This window comes from Rhinolophus sinicus, linkage group LG01, assembly GCF_036562045.2.
Source record: "Rhinolophus sinicus isolate RSC01 linkage group LG01, ASM3656204v1, whole genome shotgun sequence".
NCBI lineage: Eukaryota > Metazoa > Chordata > Mammalia > Chiroptera > Rhinolophidae > Rhinolophus > Rhinolophus sinicus.
Genome location: NC_133751.1, coordinates 3,792,032 through 3,811,952, shown reverse-complemented (window position 1 = coordinate 3,811,952; position 19,921 = coordinate 3,792,032). Strand labels below are relative to the sequence as shown.

At 46.7% G+C, this 19,921-nt stretch overlaps 1 protein-coding gene across 2 annotated transcripts in view; it reads left to right on the top strand.

Annotated features, from left to right (window-relative positions):
- BACE2 (beta-secretase 2) overlaps window positions 1-19,921 on the top strand; it is a 99,479-nt gene that overhangs the window by 36,034 nt on the left and 43,524 nt on the right. For both annotated transcript variants that reach the window (XM_074325117.1, XM_019745755.2), the window contains exons 2-6: window positions 1,497-1,585; window positions 10,109-10,325; window positions 13,635-13,763; window positions 14,928-15,062; window positions 16,522-16,623. In XM_074325117.1, the coding sequence (XP_074181218.1) occupies window positions 1,497-1,585; window positions 10,109-10,325; window positions 13,635-13,763; window positions 14,928-15,062; window positions 16,522-16,623 (672 nt within the window). The remainder of the gene's footprint in view (window positions 1-1,496; window positions 1,586-10,108; window positions 10,326-13,634; window positions 13,764-14,927; window positions 15,063-16,521; window positions 16,624-19,921) is intronic.

Here is a 19,921-nt window from a genome sequence, read left to right as displayed (position 1 = left end):
CTGGAACCCAAAGCGAAGGACGTATTTCCTGGAGGACGGAATGAATGACTTGAGTCAGATTCTGCTGATGGGTCACGTAAGAGGAGGACCAAAGACACTGGATTTGGCAAAACTGAGGGTATTGACCCTATAATCACTGAGACAATCCTAGGTGGAAGCTTACCTGTTTTGATTTCCTTGTCTACAGTTTTTTTTCCAACTTGATTATCAACTTTTGGGCTTATATGTACATATTCTTTGCTTCTTTCTAAAAGCTATTCCTTTATTCTGTAAGCATTTGGCTGTGTGTCTGGCCTTGGGATGGAGACTGGGCATAAAAAGATGGATAATATATCCTCCCTGCCCTTGCATATCACTATTCCCTCAGCAAGACGGGTGACACCATTAAAATACAGTGCAACTGCTTGGTATCACTGGTCACCAGGGAACTGCAAGGTAAACCCACACTGGGGTACCTTTCCATGTGCACTGGAATGGCCGTAATAAAACAGACCAGCAATACTGAATTTGGGGAGGACATGGAGCAAATGAAGCAAAGGGACCATGAATCCACTGCTTGTGGGGTGTAACGTGCTGCATCTACTTTGGAGAAATGTTCAGCAGTTTCTTAAAAACAGTAAAAATCCATCCACCCTGTGATCCAACAAGTTTCACTCCTAGGTCTTTACCCAACAGAAATGGAGACAGGTCCTCAAACTCACTTATACAAGAATGTCCAGAGGCGCTTTGTTCAGAATAGCCTGAAACAGGAGACAACCCCAAATACCCATCAAGAGGGAGATAGAGGAGTTGTACAAGATATATCCATGCAAAAGAATCCTCCTCAACAGGGAAAAACTGACCCACAACAGCAGCAGAAAAATGTGAAAACCGTGCTGAGCAGAAGAAACCAGACTCAGTGAAAGACCCACATGATTACCTTTATGTGACATCTCGCCACCGGTGAAACCAACCCATGGTAACCCGAGTCCCAAAATGGTTGCCTCTGGAGAAGAGGAGGGATTGACTGGCAAGGGGCATAAAGGCACCTTTTGGGAATAAATAGAGATTTCTGTGTCTTGGTTTGGGTGCGTACCATGTATAAACTCATCAGTGGAAAATCTAAGAACTTGCATTTTCATTATATGGAAGTTATACCTCATTAAAACTAAAGAACGATACCTGTGACAACAGCCCTCGGTCAGACAGGGCTCCACCTTGTTAATGATTCCCAATGGCTTAAAAGGAAATCCCAGTGAGTTCACTGAATTTGTTTTCTTTAAGGCTTGATATGTATTGGAAACAAAACAGTTTTCCCTCCTCCCACACCCCAGCCCACAAGCTTCCTAGTGGACTGGGTTCAGATGTCAATTTTATAACAGCTTTGAATATTTTTCTAATCAATGTTTTTTCCAAGTAATAAATTCTTAGTACTTAATTTTTAGAAGAATTATTCAAGAACGTTGCCTTATTCAAGTAACCTAATGGTTTCTCTTATTTCCCCTTAAAAATAAAAGCTGCAGATTCTCGTTGACACTGGGAGCAGCAACTTCGCAGTGGCTGGTGCCCCGCATTCTTACATAGACTCTTACTTTGACACGAAGAGGTGAGTGATGGGGCCACAGCTGGGTGTGGCCAGGTTTGGGGGCGCCACAGGAATGCTTCAGAGTACTCTGGAGCAGTACAGCCAGAGTCTGTTCCATTTTAAGGGGGATATGTGCACGTGTATGTATTTGTGTGTATTATATGTATGTATGCATATGTATGTGTACATGTTCATTCTGAGGGAAGCCATAGGGAATTCTCTTAATACTCTGAGTGCATTCTCATGAGATTCGCTATATAAAAATGCAAGTCAAATAGCAGTTTTGTAGTTACACCTGAGTTGCAGGGAGCGCTTGATCCTGTAACATTTATTGCAGAGGTGGGTTCGAGCGGGGGGAGGGGCGCTGGACCTGAGTATGCGACGTCTGGTCAGGGTGCTGGGTTGCTTGGAAAGCCACCTTTGCATTGCCTCGTAATTCAGTAGGGGTTCAGGTGTGGTTCATGGAAACCATTTCTGTGCGGAGAGGTATTTCTGAGAAATCCGTGACTTGTTTAGAAAGGACAAATGTGAGCACAAAGCATTCAGGCTTCAAGCTAGCGGTCGTGGGGTGGGGTTGTGAGAAGAGAGCAGAGCCAGGATGGAGGTCTCTGTGTGGTCCAGCCCTGGGAGGAGCCCTGGGTGGCCTTCAGGGACAGCCAGGAAGGCCTCCTGTCAGGCTCAGCTCCGGAAGAGCCTGAAATGTGTGTGTGGGGGGGGGGGGAGAAGGGGGGGCAGTAGCTGCTCTAATAGATGCACACTTTGATTTCACTTCTATTTTTGTAACCCTAAAATTTAAACTCAACAGATCAAACAAGTGTGCTGACACGTGGCTGTTGATCCTACTCAACAGGAAGAAACTTCAGGGACTGTGTACAGACTCACGAGGGCCGCATCATTTCTCTGCTATCAACCCTCTTCATGTCTTCCCTGTCTCACTCTCCTCGTGCACAGTCTTTTGTTCCGGGGACTAAATCCCAACGTATCTGAGGGGGTGGGGAAAGGAGGGAAAAGCTTCTGAAAATCCCGGGCAGTTTTCATAGAGTAGGCTGCCTTGCTGCGCACGAGAGGGGTTCCCATCTGTCTTCTGTCAGTATCACCTCGTGGTCTCCAATTTGGTGGCACAAACAGGTGTGGTCTCCTGTGTGTGAGGTGGAGGGGAGTGGTGGCTAGGGCTTCATGGGGCCTCAGGGGGCTACAGAGATATCTGATTGGCCCCTCCTTCAAGGAACCTGTAGCTTAGTTTATGACTCAGTGTATTGGTCACCTTTCATCATTGATATTCCAGGATGAAACTCCTGGACAGTGATTGCTTTGTGATGGAGACTAATACGTGCCCTGAAGCTGTGGCTGTAACCACAGTAGGTGTGACCTGGGGGAGGGTTATTTCTCTGTGTGCAGGTGAGGGGCTCATGATGTCTCAGCTACCCTTTCCCCTGTCCCGAAGGTGGTGCATCCAAATCCTCTGCCGCAAGCCACCCCCCACCCGACTGCTTACTCTGAATGAACTGCCTCATCATGGATCAGAACATCTAGTTGGTCCAAACCTCTCATTTTCACTCGTGTAACACAGGAGGTCCAGAGGCCAAGACACCTACCCACAGGGCCAGCAGTTCCCAAACCTTCAGTCCCAGTATCCCACCTCACCCCCCTTTTAAAAAAATTTTTTTTTAATTGGGGAATGTTGGGGAACAGTATGTCTTTCCAGGGCCCATCAACTCCAAGTCGTTGTCCTTCAATCTAGTTGTGGAGGGCGCAGCTCAGCTCCAAGTCCAGTTGCCCTTTTCCATCTTAGTTGCAGGGGGCACAGCCCACCATCCCATGTAGGAATCGAACCAGCAACCTTGTTGTTGAGAGAGCTTGCTCTCTAACCAACTGAGCCATCCGGCCACCCCTCCAGCAGCTCATTACCTTCAATCTAGTTGTGGAGGGCGCAGCTCACTGGCCCATGTGGGAATTGAACCGGCAACCTTGTTGTTGAGAGAGCTTGCGCTCTAACCAACTGAGCCATCCGGCCGCCCCCTAGCACCGCCTTTTTATACCAAGTGCTTTGTGATGCTCCGGAAGGAAATGCAGAGGTAATGTAACTTACCTGTGCATGTAGTTCTATTGCTCTGATGTAGTGCAGGGGAGAATACAAGGAGGTGATCAGTGCCTCGATATGGAAACACTCTGATTAGACTGTAGTAAGAGGCATGTGACGTCGTAGGTGATGCCCGAGGCTGTGAGCCTCACCACGGGCATGGTGTGCCGCGCCCAGTATAGACAGATAAAAGCCGATTGAGATGGACTCAGACACCAGAGCAGCTTGGGTTGATGGCATGATTTTCCAAATCAGTGAAGAATCTTGGTAAAGCTCCACACCCACCACCACACCAAAGTATCACCTTCCCTCGATTCACGCAATAGTTGCACTCCTGGCAAACTCAGTGTATTTTAAAGCTGTGTAAGAAATGTGTGTCTTCCTGGTAAAGCAGACTTAGCCCCACGTCTTTCCTGCTGCCCGGCTCCTGTCTATACCCTGATTCCGGCACCCACAACACAGAGCATAACACACTCACAGCTCTGTTACATTTTAGCAGGCTTCCTCCCCCACTTTTCTATCGCACATCTGTAGACACATGGTAAGTAGAAAATAGCAGCACAGCAGAGCAAAGCCGACGTTAGGGTGATGTGTATAGTTACTATCCAGGTTTAAATGTTCAAATGTAACACCGTGGATGGTTACTTCCTTCCTGGTAGTTAAGTGCTAATTTTTTGTCACAGCTAGGATTTAATAAAGGTCAAAGTCCATGTTTCAGCCCAGTCATTGTTTAACCACGCAGATACAATCATGGAACATTCCAGGGTAAATAAAAGTCAATATTACAAATCCTGTGTACAATGCCATTTAATATGTGTACATATTTAATTGACTACAGACAGCCAGGCGTCTTTCTTGTTTAACTTCTACTTTGTTCATTGTTTGGTTGAACCATGGTTCTCTTTCAGGCCTCAGTAGGACGTGTCTTTTAACTTACCTGCCAACCTTGCTAGCCAGGTTTGTGTTCAGGTGGCAGATGTTCCTGTTTTTCATATTTAGAGACTCAGCTTCTCTGGCTTCTTTACATGAGATTTAATGTGGAAGCTTTTGAAAATGTCTGTAGCTCCCATGGTGGCTCTGCCTTCCCTCCTGCTAGCCCCATGAGAGAATTTTGGTCTCCCTCCCAGCTTTCTGCGCACTCAAAGTCCTCACCTATTTCTACTTCCTTGGGCAAGTAAAAGGAGAAAGAACAGAACCCAGCAATGTGCAGAGGGAGCCCCGGCTTCTCCCACATGGTCAGTTTCATCCCATTGGTACTTAATGCCATTCAGACCTCAGCTGGATTTCCTCAGTTGCAAGTATTGCGGACATTTTCTTAGTACCTATAAAACATTACTCACATTTGGGGCCTCTAGCTCTGATACTGCCTTTCTTTCCAAGAGAACCATCCTGTCTTCCACAGGCAGGGCTAGCAGGTTTCTTCTTAGCTGAATCAGATTGAAGCATCGCTTCTGAGTATCCGGCAGTTCTGTTCCCTCAGCTGTATCCCTGCTACCACGCTTAGATCCACATAACCTTCCTTTGTCTCCCTTCCTCTGTTTTTTCCCATGCTTCTCATAGACTTATATTAACACAGCTTTATTGTCGTAAAGATATGAACTATGAACATAATTTACTGTCTATGTAAATGATGTCTGATTAATTTGTCTAATGCTTTCAGCTAACTTGGGAGTTGGCCTAAGGTATGCTTTCCACTGTTGAATTTGATGGGAGCCAAGAGATTGTTCTCACTTCCTTTCTCAATTTTTCACAAAGGTTTTTTTCTGAGATGCAGCTCTCTGGCCTCTGATGTTTCTGTATTTGCTTGTCCCTCTGATCTCCTTCAGTTACAATGAGGTTTCTGGTTGGGTTCGCCAGGCTCTGATTCGGTCCCCCAGACTTTGGGTGTTCAGGTCTAATGCTTCCTGACACATTTTCCAGTAATTGGAGATTTGGCTTGGGGTTTCTTTGACAAGATCTGTTTGATTTATGGAATGAGATGTCAGGCTACCATTAGTCATTTGTGTAGCTCGTTCCCATCAGAAGCCCGCTTTTCATGACCGCGAGTGTTCCAATGAATTACTATATAGCACAAAGAAGGTGGTGGGTTTTAAAAACTGGGCTTCTTTTTTGGCCAATAAAATAGCCTCCAGCCAGTCAGCTTGATGAGAGACCCAGTACACTCATCCCTCTGACCTGCTAATGTATTCAGGAAATTAAGTCTACTTCCATTAAAATGTCTCCTCCGGTGCTCCATCTGGGTGAATCCCACAGAGCAGTTGTGACCAGGGAGCAGTTTCTTTTCCTCAGCTGATGCTTGTGAGTGAACTTCAGATGTGAGAGAATCACCCAGCGACCTCCTTAAGGGTGCTCGCTGAACGCCACCCCAAGACTGAGTGCCTCATCTCTCCCTGTGATGAGGACAGACGTTTTTGCCCAATTATCTGGATAATTGTTCGAGCCTGCCTGTTGTTTGCATGTCCAGGAGGGGACTGGCCCTGTTGGCGTCCACCAGCATGGGACATGGTGGAGGATGTTGATAAACCGCCAGGTGGGGCAGGCAGACTAAGCAGCCCCTGGGCCATCAGTGGCCCCATCCACTCTGGTCTGTCATTTCCAGCACCGTGGACAGGTAAGAGGGGTATCTGGTCCCCGGGGCCAGGCCAACATCCCCAAAAAACCTGAAATGTGCAGAAGCGCCCCAGCGAGATCTCGGCAGAGCTCTTTAGGACCCGCCCTCAGTGTGATGACCCAAGCATTCAGTTCCTTTGACTTCTGCCCTTCCTTCCCCCTTCTCTGAAAACAATGGTGGGTTACTTTTACAATAATGAAATGTTCTGCGGCTCTTTCCCCCTCAGTTCAATTGATTTCACTATTCAATCCCCTGTTCCCTGAACACTCTCATCAGAGGCAGAGCGTCTCCTGAATTGGGTTCAAAGTGATTTTATTGCTGTGAGTGGACTTTTTCCTGGCTACCCACACTCTTGATTGATTGCTCTTTCTGAGCACGCAGAAGGGCGTCTTCAAAGGAGAGGCCAACCTGGGGTTCTCTCTCGATTTAGTTAATTAACATGTGGAACGATTGAGAGCCAAGGCCTTTTAGTGCCAAGAGATAGGATGCTGCACATTGATAACGCTTCGAGCTGCTTGCAGCTCAGGCCTGGGACTTTTGCTCTCTGAGGTTCCTCTAAGGATCCCAGGGACTGTGAGTTTCGGATTCCTTTTACTCACATGACCTAGGACTGTGCTTTCTGCAAGGGTGGCCACTAGCCACAGGTGGCTGTTTACATTAACTCACGTTAAATAAAAGTTCAGTTTTTGTCACCCTATAATGACACTTTAAGTGCTCAGTAGCGCCTGTGGCTGCCCCATTGGCTCAGCATCAGTGTAGACTTCTGTCCTGCAGCAGGTCCAGGGGGTAAAGCCGGCCTGGAACACACGGTGGCTCTACCTTTCAGGAAGTGGCAAGGCGCCCCCTCCTCCCCGCCCCCCTTACCCAAGTCGCCCCCTCACAGGTGCCCCCTTTCCTGGAGGTGGTTAGACTTCAGAGTGAGACAGTTCTGGATATTCAGTAATTGTAACGATAGGGGCATTTTCTAAGGGGAAACAATCTCACATTTTCTAATTAGTAGCTCATACATTGACTAAAGGTAGGAAGTGATTAGATAATTATAATAATAGCAGCTATTTTTGTTGCGTACCTGCTGTGTTCTAGGGTTTTGTTCTTAAATGCTTTACAGTATTAACTCTTTTAATCCTAAAAATTAACACCATGAGGGATGGCACTATATTATCCCCAATTTTTAGGTAAGGACACTGAGGCACAGAGCGGTTACATAACTTGGCCCAAGGTCACACACAGCTAACAAGTGGGTGAAGTAGTATTGGAGCCGGGGCAGTGTAGCTTCAACTGTCTCTCATCTCTTTGCAAATGGCACCAAAATATCCAGAATGTCTCCCCCTAAGAGGGGAATAACGACCTGGTCACAAAACTATGAAGACATGCTAAAGAGACGTTCAGGCAGTTATTGTCAATAGTAGCAGATGCTAATGTTTTTGGAAGTCCGGACAAAGTAAAAATAAAACAACTTCTCAAGAAATTCATGGTACTTTAGACTGTTCTGGGGGAGATAACTAAGCGTCTCAATCAGGAGTTGGTAAACTAGGGCCCACAGGCTAGCTCAGGCCTGTTGTGCCTGTTTTATAAATAAAGTTTTATTGGAACTCAGCCAGACATATTTACTTATGTGTCATATGTGGCTGCATCCTCATTGTACTCGCTGAGCTGAGTCTCGGAGGTCATCTGACCCACAAAAGCTGAAACATTTATTTTCTGGCCCTTTACAGAAAACGTGTGCTAGATTATAGTCTCCAAGCATTTCCAAATAATAAGCCTCTTCTGTTACCAGTCGTGTATTTTTGAACTTGAGGAATGACCCCAAATTGTCTGAAAGAGACTGAATAATTCACTATTTTCATTGCTACTCAACAAAAGTGCTTGCAGCCTATATTGTGTGCCAAGCCCACCCGAATTTCTGGTGGCACTGAAACTTGCATTTCGCCAAACCTCGAGTGCCCACGTTTCCATGACCAGACCCTGAACGTCACGTGTGTGATTTCTGGAATGTCCCAGGGTCCATCCACTCTCACGGTTCCATCTGTACCTGCCCTTGTCAGGAGACGTGCACACAAAACATTCACTTCAAGATGCTCTCACTTTAAGACCATGATGGAGTGAGTGAAAATAGGAAGTAAGTATTAAAATTCAACATTCTGCATATGTTATATTCCATGATGAAGTTAGAATAAATTACATGTCTCCAAAATTTGTCTGCCAGACATTTTTAAAATAACTTTTCCCCCCTGATTATGAGAGTTATATATGCAGAAAATGTGGAAGGGCCTAACCATAGGAGAGAGAGTCTCTTCCACAAAACCCCAGCACGCAGAGGCAGCTGCTGTTAATAGTGGTGTGTGTATAATTAATTATCTTGAAGAAGATTCTGACACATAAATTTTTTTTTTACTCATTTTTATGTCGTTGAAAATTTCTTAGTAAATACTATTTTTCGGTGCTGTGTAATAATTCATCGTATGGATGTACCATGATTTACTAAACAATTTCCCTCTCACTGGGTGTTTAGGTGGTTTCTAACTGTTTGCTATTATCAATAAAACATAATGACTGTCTTTGTTCATGAACCTCTATGTGCTTCCTGGGTGTTGTGTTAGGGTCAGATTCTCATAGGTGCAATTTACTGAATTAAAGACTGAACATTTTAAATTTCTCAGATGTACCACTCCCCCCAAAAAAGTCATATCATCTCTGACTTAACTCCCTCCCTGAACCCAAAGAAGATGGTACTAGTTCATATAATTCTCAAACAGGGAACTTTTAAGAGTAATGTTCAGAAACTTAGTATTAAAACAGAGTGAAATGAAAAGTGCGGACAAAGAGGAACACTCCAGAATTATGTGGTGATGGGACACTTCTCTTAGGAATCTTTCATTTTCCTAGGGGGACCATGGTTTCAATGCCGTGTTTTGCCAACTGATTGGGATCCTGACTATATGTTTTCAAGCAGAGTTTTCAAACTGAATTGGGTATAAGAATTACCTTATAGAATGGAGAGCCCAGGGCCTGGACACCTGCCGTCCTCTCCCCAGGATGTCCTTCCCTCGTGGCTCCTTGTCATCCTGCAGGTCTCTCCCATCAGAGAGGCCTGGGTGACATCCAGGTCACCTGCCCTCCCCTCACCTGGCTTCATTCCTGGCTGGAATTCTGTGTATTCACTTGTCTGTTGTCTGCCTCTGTTTCATCTGCTGTGTCCATTGTCGTACCTTGTTCATATTATTATGTTGGATTAAGTTCTAGCCTCAGGGCTCTAGGTATATGGGGGCTGTAGATGGTGTCCCCGTGACTTGTGTCACAGCGTGTCTTTAGCTTCGTCCACCACATTTGGCTCTGAGTATAAGCAGCTTTGAGGCACTGGAGGAGAAGCTTGAGACGGAACCTGACCTCAGGAGGTGGTGTGCGTATGGCTTGGTCTTTATTCATTTCATCGGTTGCATGTATGATTCTGACCCCCAGGCTGCTGTTGGCACGTGCTGGTGGCATCTCATTTGTTCTTGGCTGCCGGCCCCTTCCAGTGTCACAGAGCAGCAGTGCAGGGTCCCCACAAACCTAGAGAGCCAGGCAGGTGCCCAAATTTGCCTGTGTCTCAACGGCTCACACAGTTAAGTAAAACACCTGACTTCCAGGGATTTCCCTTGGGCACAGGGAAGTGAAACTCAGGGGCCACACGTCAACCCTGGAACTGCTTACGTGTGGCATGGACAGCACTGTTGTTACCAAAGCATGAGTGATTGTGTTTTGTGGGAGTTGTTACTTTGTGGACACGAACACTGTTACTTGTGAAGCACTGCTTACAGCCGTCCTGTCACCCACGGACGTGCAGACAGAATCTTTCCTCTCCTTTCTCCAGGTCCAGCACATACCATCCCAAGGGCTTTGATGTCACAGTGAAGTACACACAAGGGAGCTGGACCGGCCTGGTGGGGGAGGACGTCATCACCATCCCAAAAGGCTTCAACAGGTCTTTTGTGGTCAACATCGCCACGATCTTCGAGTCGGAGAACTTCTTTCTGCCTGGCATTAAGTGGAACGGGATACTGGGACTGGCTTATGCTGCCCTAGCCAAGGTGGGAGTGACCGAGGATCCGAGTACATCGAGTAATGGGAGGGGATGCTAAACATCTATGCTTAGAGGGGCCGATGAATGGGCTGTCGGTGAGAATCACGTGGTTGAAACAGTGCTCACACAATCAAGGGAATTTCTATGCATTTTTATAATTAAAGGTAAATGGCACAATTCTTTGAACCTTCCTGCGAGAGAGAGTAGGTAGCGTGACTGTTTTTGTTTATTTGTCTCTTGTTTTTATCTGTCTTACCTGTATAGTTTTAAAATATTAATAGGTTCCAAATCTCCTTGTTTACGGTTCTGTTTAGGATAGGAGTTTTTATTAGGGCAGGATTAAAAGAAAACACATTTATTAAATTCATCCCTTCGCGTGAAGACGCAGCCTGCTTGTGACCCTGGAACCTCAGCAGGGAGAGGTGCCCACACCAGGCTGAGAGCTTCATGCTGCCTTCCCATGGCTCCAGACCACCTCTGAGCAGATGCCTGTGGCCAGAGCCTGGACAACCTGAAAGCCTGCCCTGGGGGCCGCTGGTCACTGGGGGTAGTGAGGTGCCCATGAGAAAGGTTGGAACCTTGCTCCCGTCAGCCTCAGAACCTTCCCCAAACGGAGAAGGACAGAAGTGAATGTTCTGCAAATATCTGTACTCGGGCCAACCCAAACGTTGGTGTGCAGAGGAGGGGGGCAGGCTCGCCAAAGCCTGGGGAATTTCCACCGGGAGGGATTGCCAGAGGGGGAAGGATGAGACACCGGGTGTGCCCCCGACAGGTTTGTGTACTTGAGCAAAGCAGAAGGAGGTTCTGCCTGTAATCGGGCACCACACTTTGCCCTGTCATTGTTCAGTATCAGGCCTGGAGCCCAAGCTAAGTGGGAGCACAAAAGAAGCCTGGTGTCAGGAGCAGCACACAAGGTGACAACAGCACCCCCGTTGGTCCATGAGGATCCCAAAGGGACAGCCTGTTTTCTCTCCCCGTGGGGACATCTGTTCCATTTCCAGTTTACTAGCAAATGGTGCAGGGGGCTGAAATAAGAGGGTGGGAGTGGGTGGGGGTGGGGGGCAGTGGGCAAGCAGGTCCCCAACCCTGTGGCTTCTCAAGGAGAAAGGATAGCCCATGTGACACGAGGCTGAGAACATTATAAGGTGCCTGTTCGTTCGGTTCTTGAGGCCCACTTTGTAAAGCCATGTTATGCCCATTTTAGAGCTGTGCGGACTGAGGGTCAGAGGCAGTTACCCCTCGCCCAGGGCACAGAGTCCCGGATGCACAGCTCACTGCATCTGCGGAGGCTGGATGGTTCTGGAGCCCTTCTTGTCTCGGTCCTTACTATAGGGTAAGCTTAACATGGGATTTGCACACTGGTAATAACTTACGTCCTTAAACACATTTTCACCGACAGTGTGACCTTGGGCCAAACATTTCATCTTCTTGTGACTTTGAAAAATGAAAGCTGTGAGTAGGATTGTTTTTATGCTGATTATTTGGAAGGTGATGGAGAACAGCTAAATTACCTGGAATTGATAACACATAGAACTTCCTTTGAGAAGAAACTCGTTCAGGGTTCTTTTGGGATGTCCAGACCCCTCCTGTGACCTTTTGTCTTTTCATCTGCAAAATTCCAAGATGACCAACATCTGGCTCCATGTCCCTGGGGTTGAGGAGACAGTAATAGGACGTGTGGAAAGCACGGCTGAAAACAGGATGGGCAGGGTGGCCTGGATCTCCGGACACAGGGGTTTCTGATAGGTTGACCGAGCACTCAGGGGTGGTCATAGTGTGTGGCGGTCCCTGCGTGAACCCAGATGCCCCTCCAAGGATGCATGTCAGAAGCACCCACGCTGCAGATGTCGGGGTCCCACTGCACACCTTCTGAAGCAGGTTCTCTTGGGTCCTGGGCAAGGTGTGCTTTTAGACCTCTAGAGGGATCCTGGGGCACATTGCTACCGAAGAATCACTTGACAGAATAAGAACAGATCCCTTACTGTGTGTCAGGCACTACTCCAAACCTTATATGTAATACCAGCCCATTTAAGCCCAAGACCTGCTCTAGAAGCCTATTATTAACCCCATTTTACAGAGCAGGATACAAAGGAGCAAGTCACACGGTTAGCAAGTGGTGGAGCCAGGATTCAATTCCAGGCAGTGTTTACTTGGCTGTGTCTCAGGGAGATGGACAGAAGAAAAACAGCAGATGGGGTCAACACCAGACCCAACCCGTTTCAAGAGACACCTTTGTCTCACTCGTTACCCAAACAAAAAGTGCTTTGACAAAGATTATGTGTAGAGATCGTGCTGGATCCTGCCAGAGGCTGCACAGAAGCCAGAAGGAAGCAGGTACAAAGGAACTCAACAAATGGAAAGACTTACACTCATTTGATAATGGGGGGCACTCCTACCCCGCTCAGAGTGCTTACAGAGAATACCTGACCATGCCTTTGGTTAACCAAAGCTGGTGGGAATATGCCTCTGGCATCTGTGCTGCTACAATTAAGCTTTCCTCCAGAACAAACACCCCACAGGGAGTAACCCTAATACCTCCCAGTTGGCAAAGCCAAAACCCAAATGCAGTCCAGTACCTCCCTTTCTAACCACCAGCACCCATGGTGCACCCCCAAGTCGGAACCATTTGCTTTTAAGTCCTGGAGAAACGGGGGCTTCCCTTGAATGCATGGCTACATGTAAGGGACATACAGAGCAAAGTAGGTCTACTCCCACATAGCAGTGGGGACCACTACAGCTTCTCAACTCCAGGAGCATAGCACTGTCCTTTTCTGCGACTTTCCTGCTCCCCACAGATCAGTGGACAGCTGGCAGAGCTAAGCCACATCCACAGTCTGGGCCTGAGATGACCTGTCCCTGTGGGTCAGGCACCTCTCCTTTTTGTGATGGACACCTCTGGCTAAAAGAGGTGACTAAACTTTTTCTGAAGCTGCAAAGGCAGCTCCTGGAAACCCTGTTCTCTCCTTGCTCCAAAACATCTAAGGTTAGAACCCAGTGTGTATCATGGTAACCCACTTCCACATCTTCTCACGTCTGCCTTACTAGGCAGTCATGATAAATGTGACAGTGTCCTAATAGCTTCCGGAAATGCTATTTGATGTTTACAATACAGCCATTCCAAAGGAAAAACACCAAGTGGTAGGAAGTCCTGTTGGAATTAGTGTACTTAGTCATAACTTGTTTGTTGTTTAGAGTTGAAAACAGTTAACTATAAAGAAAAATGATTTTGTATACCATACCTGCTGTCTCATACATCGCGTCACTTGCCATCCAGACTACGACTTGTGAAGCATTGTCCCTTGTCATCCTTCCGCAGCCATCAAGCTCTCTGGAGACGTTCTTTGATTCGCTCGTGACACAAGCAGAAATCCCCAATGTTTTCTCCATGCAGATGTGTGGGGCCGGAATCCCAGTGGCTGGATCTGGTACCAACGGAGGTAGTCTTGTGGGTATCTTTCAGTCTTAAAGAGGCGAAAAATCTCAAATCGCTGGAGCTCTTTTTTCTCTTATTAAGACCCTGATACAAATATTAGACATGTAGGCATACTGTAAATTTTTGATAATCCTTATTATGGAACCTATTAAAAATGGATAAAATTAGGTATGACTTTTATCTTTCCTATTCATGCTGCCATCCAAAAGATGATTCTCGTTGCTTCCCCAAATTCCATTAAAGCTTTTGAAATTTTTCCTTTGAAAGGTAACTGTTTTTGATGGGTGAGTGAGGGGCATGTGAGAAACAGTGAGGGGTGTCGCAGATGGGCCTTCCTGTGGATAAGGGAAGCAATGGGGGTGCCTGTGACTTCATAAGTTTGATGAGGACACAGGACACCTGTATGTCCTTTTTCTCTACACACACACACACACACACACATACACACACACACACAGCGCAAAATTGTTTTTAACCAGACAGAATCAAAGCCGTCAGCACTGTGGGTATGCTCTAGCCAAAGCACCCCCGTGGTGGGCCCTGCACCCAGACATCTAATGCAGGAGGTGACAGGGAGCAGGCACAAGGGGCCTTCCTCCAGGTGGGTGCTGCCCACACCTTTGCCTCCCAACATGAGAAGCAGTCTCAGCTGCTTTCATTTGCTAACAGTGCACCTCCTCTGACACCTTTTTTACCCTCTTTTCAGGGGACAGGGTAACCCAGGATTTGTAATGTTCTATAGTTTAGTCACATGAAGTTTTGATTAGGAAACTTGTTTTGTTCTGCTTTCTGTGCCAGGTGTGGGGTCATCCTCTCTCTTCTGAGGAACTCGATTATTGTCCGTCTATTTTACAGTAGCTTGGTTAACTATTTTACTGCCCTTCTTTGGGGGAGAAATCTCAACATCGTGAAGCTGGAAAGGTGTGCACTTTCTTTAGATAAAGGAAACCACCAAAGCGTCTTGATTAGACTGGGACAGAATGCTGTTTGACCTTTGCATACAGGGTCCCCAAATGTTCCCTGTTTAATTTTCAAGTACATGTATTTGTGACATGACAATGAAGTGCAAGGCCCAATCCCAGGGAAGTTGCGCTGTACGAGTGCCTGCTGCTCTATGTAACGTGTTGCGTGCCTACATACTTTTTCTCTCATACCTGTGAATATTTTCCTTTCCAGGTCCTGGGTGGAATTGAACCAAGTTTGTACAAAGGAGACATCTGGTATACCCCTATCAAGGAGGAGTGGTATTATCAGATAGAAATTCTGAAATTGGAAATCGGAGGCCAGAGCCTGAATCTGGACTGCAGAGAGGTACCTAACCTGTGCTGTGCCCGCCTGTCTGGGGGTGCCTGGGTCACCCACCTATTACAGCTGGGACCTGAATATGAAATCGGAACGTACAAGATAAATCAAAGATTCATGACATTTAAAGTCATAGGGCCTTTTGGTATGAAAGTTTAAATCAATGACACCCCTGCCAAAAAAAAAATGCTTCCTTACCACCACTTGGCTAAAGAGGGAACATGAGCATAAAGTGGTGAGTGAAGAGACCTACCTAGAGCCACCGCGTTCCCCATTCTTCTTGCCCTCGTGGTGCCTCGCCTCTCTTGCAGAGGATGCAATACGCACGTGAGGGGACAGAGAGGGACTGAAAAGTGAGCAAAAGGAAGCCAGAAATAAATCATCAGCTCTATTCTCCATTCACAGCCAACCCCTTCCCCCCAGTACGCAATTCTCAGGTGAGGAAAAGTTAGCTCTAAAGACATGCGTAGCTCGCCAGCGCTCCAAGGAGGCAGCCACGCAGAGCTGTGAGCCCGGCTCCTTCCTAACCTCGTTCACACCCACGCACTCCTTTTGGCTTATTGGTGCCGCATGATGGCCTTGTGATTACGATGGCGTGAGGGAACCCAGTCTGCTACAACATTTGCAGGATGGTTTATAAGAACCACCGGCACGCACTGTATTCCTTCTTCATACCACCTCCGACCTGTGCGTCACTTGCTTTCACGTTCACCATCACAGTCCACGACAAATTCTCACCTACACAGACACCTCTGAGAAACCCATGAGAACTTGCTAAATGATGGTCCATTCCATCATGATAGTGTTTCAACGCTGTCTACAAATCTGTGTTTATTGTCAAAAGGTACTTATTTGCTATTAAAGAAGCCAGTAGTGGAATCAGAGGACCTAAAATAAAATCCAAACTCTGTGTATACGTGTGTGTATGTGTATGTGTGTGGTGTGTGTGTCTGGGGGGGGCTGTGTATGTGTGTGTGTGGGGTGTGTGTGTGTGTATGTATGTGATTGTCTTATGAATGTATCTCTGGTTCTCTTTTTCCACTGGAAGCATAACAGTCCGTTGACTTTGCATCATTTGTGTAAATGCCCTTTAATATATCCTTTCAGCCTCTGAAGATACATGGGTCTTCCCTCTTTGCTGGGGGGGGAGGGGGGTGGGGGCTTCCTGAGAAGGGCTTTTGGGCATCTCTGAGTAAGAGACAAGCTCTGCATTGGGAGGGCTATTGATTTTGGTCATGTCACTTCCCTTTCCTGGCCTGTTGCTTTATCTGTGAAAAGAGAATGTTGGGCTAGGAGATCTTTGGTTCCCAAGTTCTGGGAATACGAAATCAATGGCAGCCACTAAGGCGGTCCCGTGGCTGCCCGCGTTTATATGTAGCAGACGTGCAGTGATGGAGGGCTGGCGCCAGGCGTTGCTCTGAGCTGCCGCGTCCCTCATGTACCTTCTCCCACCCTCTCCCCCTTCCAGTATAACGCGGACAAGGCCATCGTGGATAGTGGCACCACGCTGCTGCGCCTGCCCCAGAAGGTGTTCAATGCTGTGGTGGAAGCCGTGGCCCGCACGTCTCTGGTGAGTTCTCAGAACACTGATGCGTCTCAGAGGGCATGAGGTCACGACCCCATGCGGGGCAGTGTGACCATGGATTCTAACCACCTCCATCTGGCGATTTGGAAGGGTTGTTTGTTTTTGTAAAACTATTACCTATTAAGTTCACGATCTCATTCTTTAATGTTAATCAGCAAATAATTCCTTCGTTTTAACCCGAGAGGACTTGGATCTGAAGGTACAATGCTTTTTCATATTTCAAAGAATAGTGTCATTGGTGTAGTACTTTTTTTTAATCTAAGAAAAAAAACCCTTGGTAATATACTGCATTGAAGTAAATCATAAATTAGGAATATGTTGGTAGCCTTTAAAACTAAACAAATAAACCAAAAGTTGTATGTCTCCTTTGGCCTTCATTCAAGCCATGTTGGAACTATGATTCTTCTATACAAGTTTGTGACTCACAGTCAGGCAATATAAAAATTACTGCATGGCCGTACCCTGAAATACAAGTGGACTCACGGTCAAGGGCAGCATACCTTTTGGGGATCTGGCTGATGGTATTCCTGCTGTGACCCCAATTCCCAGTTTGGGAAAACAGTGGGGCCGAATGTCACTGATGGGAAGGAACATAGCGTGGGGGCCAGATGGAACTGAATTGCGTCTAGTTTCTGGTACTTACTGGCTGAGTGCCCGAGGAAGAGGCTCCTGCCTGCCCTCCAGGTGCCTCCACATTCTCTCTGCAGGGTTGTCATGAGGGTGGGGGTTACGTGCCTGGCACACAGCTGCTCAGTGAAGAGAATCTTCTGTCGATGTCCAAAGCACAATGCGGCTGCTGTTTGTTTGTATGTGGGGTGAACGTTTCCCTTAGCTTCTTGGGCATTTTTATAACCATCTGTCCACACAGGGCCACTCTTGCAAAGTCACCAAAAATGAGTGTTTCCTGGACAGTCTTTATGCGGGAACTAATTCAGGCCAATTATCTCACTACGCCGTTGGGATGGCTGGATTTGAAGAACAATTGACAGGAAAATGTATGGCAGTTGCTTTATTCTAGGTGGTAGCAGAAACCTGGGCTGGAAACGGGGCTTTGGCTGCCCTGAACCAAAACTTCAAAATTCTCTAAAACTGCTGTAGAAAGAGCAGCAGGCAAATGAAAAGAACACCGAGGGGGAAATAAAAAAGAACGGTCACCGAGGCCTTTTTGGAACTGAAAGGTGTCCAGGGCAGCAGCCCAGAGCAGTCTAATATCTGCTGAATCAGAAAAGAAAAAAAAAAAGAAAAGAAAAAAAAATAGCAGGTGATGTTTTTAGTGCCTTTGATTTGCTAGCTGCAAATCAGACTGCTCGAAATACGGGGCAATCTGCTGACTGTCCTCAATAGTAAAAATGCCCTCAGCAGAGTTACCACGAGCGTGTTCACGTGTGATGCTCTGAGCTATAAATGCTCTCCCTCGGTCCTAGGAAGCCGCTGGTAGCATCCGTGTGTGTCCAGCTAGCCTGTAGTCGGCCCTTCTCGGAGCCGTGAGAACGGGGGGCCATGGCGGACGGGCATGGGTACTCCTGAGGTCATCACATCAGGTGGTCAGCGGTGACTGACGAGGAAAACCACGAGGCAGAAGGAACAAAATGACAAAATCTGTTTGTTTGTCTAAAATGATCCTGTGATTTCAGCACCTGCATCAGGAAGGAGAAACCTGGGAAGACTCTGTGTCTTGGGCAGGGAAAGCCCTATGGAGCAAGGGGAGAGGCGGGGCATCTGCCTTATTGTGTGTAGACCAGAGAAGCATGTGTTCTTTCTATCTGCTGGGTTCCTCTAAGCCGCTCTCTTGGCTTGGGTTCTTCTGCTGGTTAAGGAAAGGACTGACTTCAGAGAGTTAAACACAATACAGCTGTTGGGCTCTGGCTCTGGGAGTGGACTGTTGAAATGGGATTTTACAAATAAATGGTCTGTAGGTGTGTATTTTGAAATGAGCCTGTGGTGGGGGAGGGTGTATGGCAGAGACCTGGGCTCCATCCCTGCCAGCTGCGGGGACCCCTAGGTGGCTTGGAACCCGTGTTTCTCCAACTCTAAAATACAGAAGCAGGATGACCCCATGTTCATATGACTTCTGACTTTAAAGCTCTGTGACCGGAGGTCGAAACTCCCCTAAGGAAAAGTGGCTTAGCCCCTGGAGGCCTCTCACCCTCCTCTTTGGAGGTAGATGGTCCCACCCAGGACTGGGCTGTGCCCCTTAGGCGAGTACTTGGTCACTCTGAGTCTCGTTCTTTGTCGCAGTTGGATCTAAGCACTGCCGTTGGAGCTCTGTGCCCGGCGGCAGGCCCAGCCACCCTTCACTCTTCTGAACCCAGCATAATGACCGCCCCACCTCTTCTCGGCTCATCCGGCAAGAGGTTTTTCCCTAGGATGCATATTTCAAATCGACTTAACACGTTGCGTACGGATCACGAGAATCTTCGTTTTTCTGAGCCATGCATTAAGGACGGATAACGAGAATTCTCGTTTTTACTGTTGACTCGTTTTACTTTGCATGTTTTATTGAATTATTTGTGTTTCGTTAATATCTAACGGGCAAATGTCGTTAATGAATAAAGTCTACATCATATGTACACTTTTTAGAATTCATATTATTATTTTTTCTAAAAAAATAGTGATTTTGAATCGGATACATTTTTTCACCCATGAGTCATTTCACGTGTTACATTCACAACAGTGGATGTATGAATAAACAGAGTTTTCCAGAACTGTAGTGATTTGTTTATAACATTTGGAACCTTAGTATCCCTTAGGCAATTTTGAATTATGTTATTTTTGGAAAAACACCGAATTATTTTATTTAACTCTTCGGTGATACCTCATGAAATACATATTGTCCCACTGCACAAAGGAAGCTGCTTTCTGCAGTATCACACCAGGAGGGATTACTAACATCATAGGTGAGTAAATCCTAAAAAATTCCATATAAAAATAATAAATGACATAGAAGCATTTACGCTTTAAAGAGAAGAGTGTATTTTAAAGTAGTTTCTTCTAAAAACCTGCCGGAACAGAGGGATATGAGGGATTTAAACCCCGCCGTACTCAACGTGTTAACTTTTATAAAAGGATAAAATATATTAACGCCAGCATTAGAAATTTTACAGATCAATCACTACCAGTCTAGGTAGAGAACCTGCACAAGATGAAGAGACCACGGGATTTTCTCCCACTGTCGCTCCGGGAGGGAGAGATGACACCTGCATGTGTGGTTGTGTAGCACTCACTTGGTAGGGACACCCCGGTGTGCTCAGTCCTGCCCGTTTCATCTCTGCAGCATCCCTGC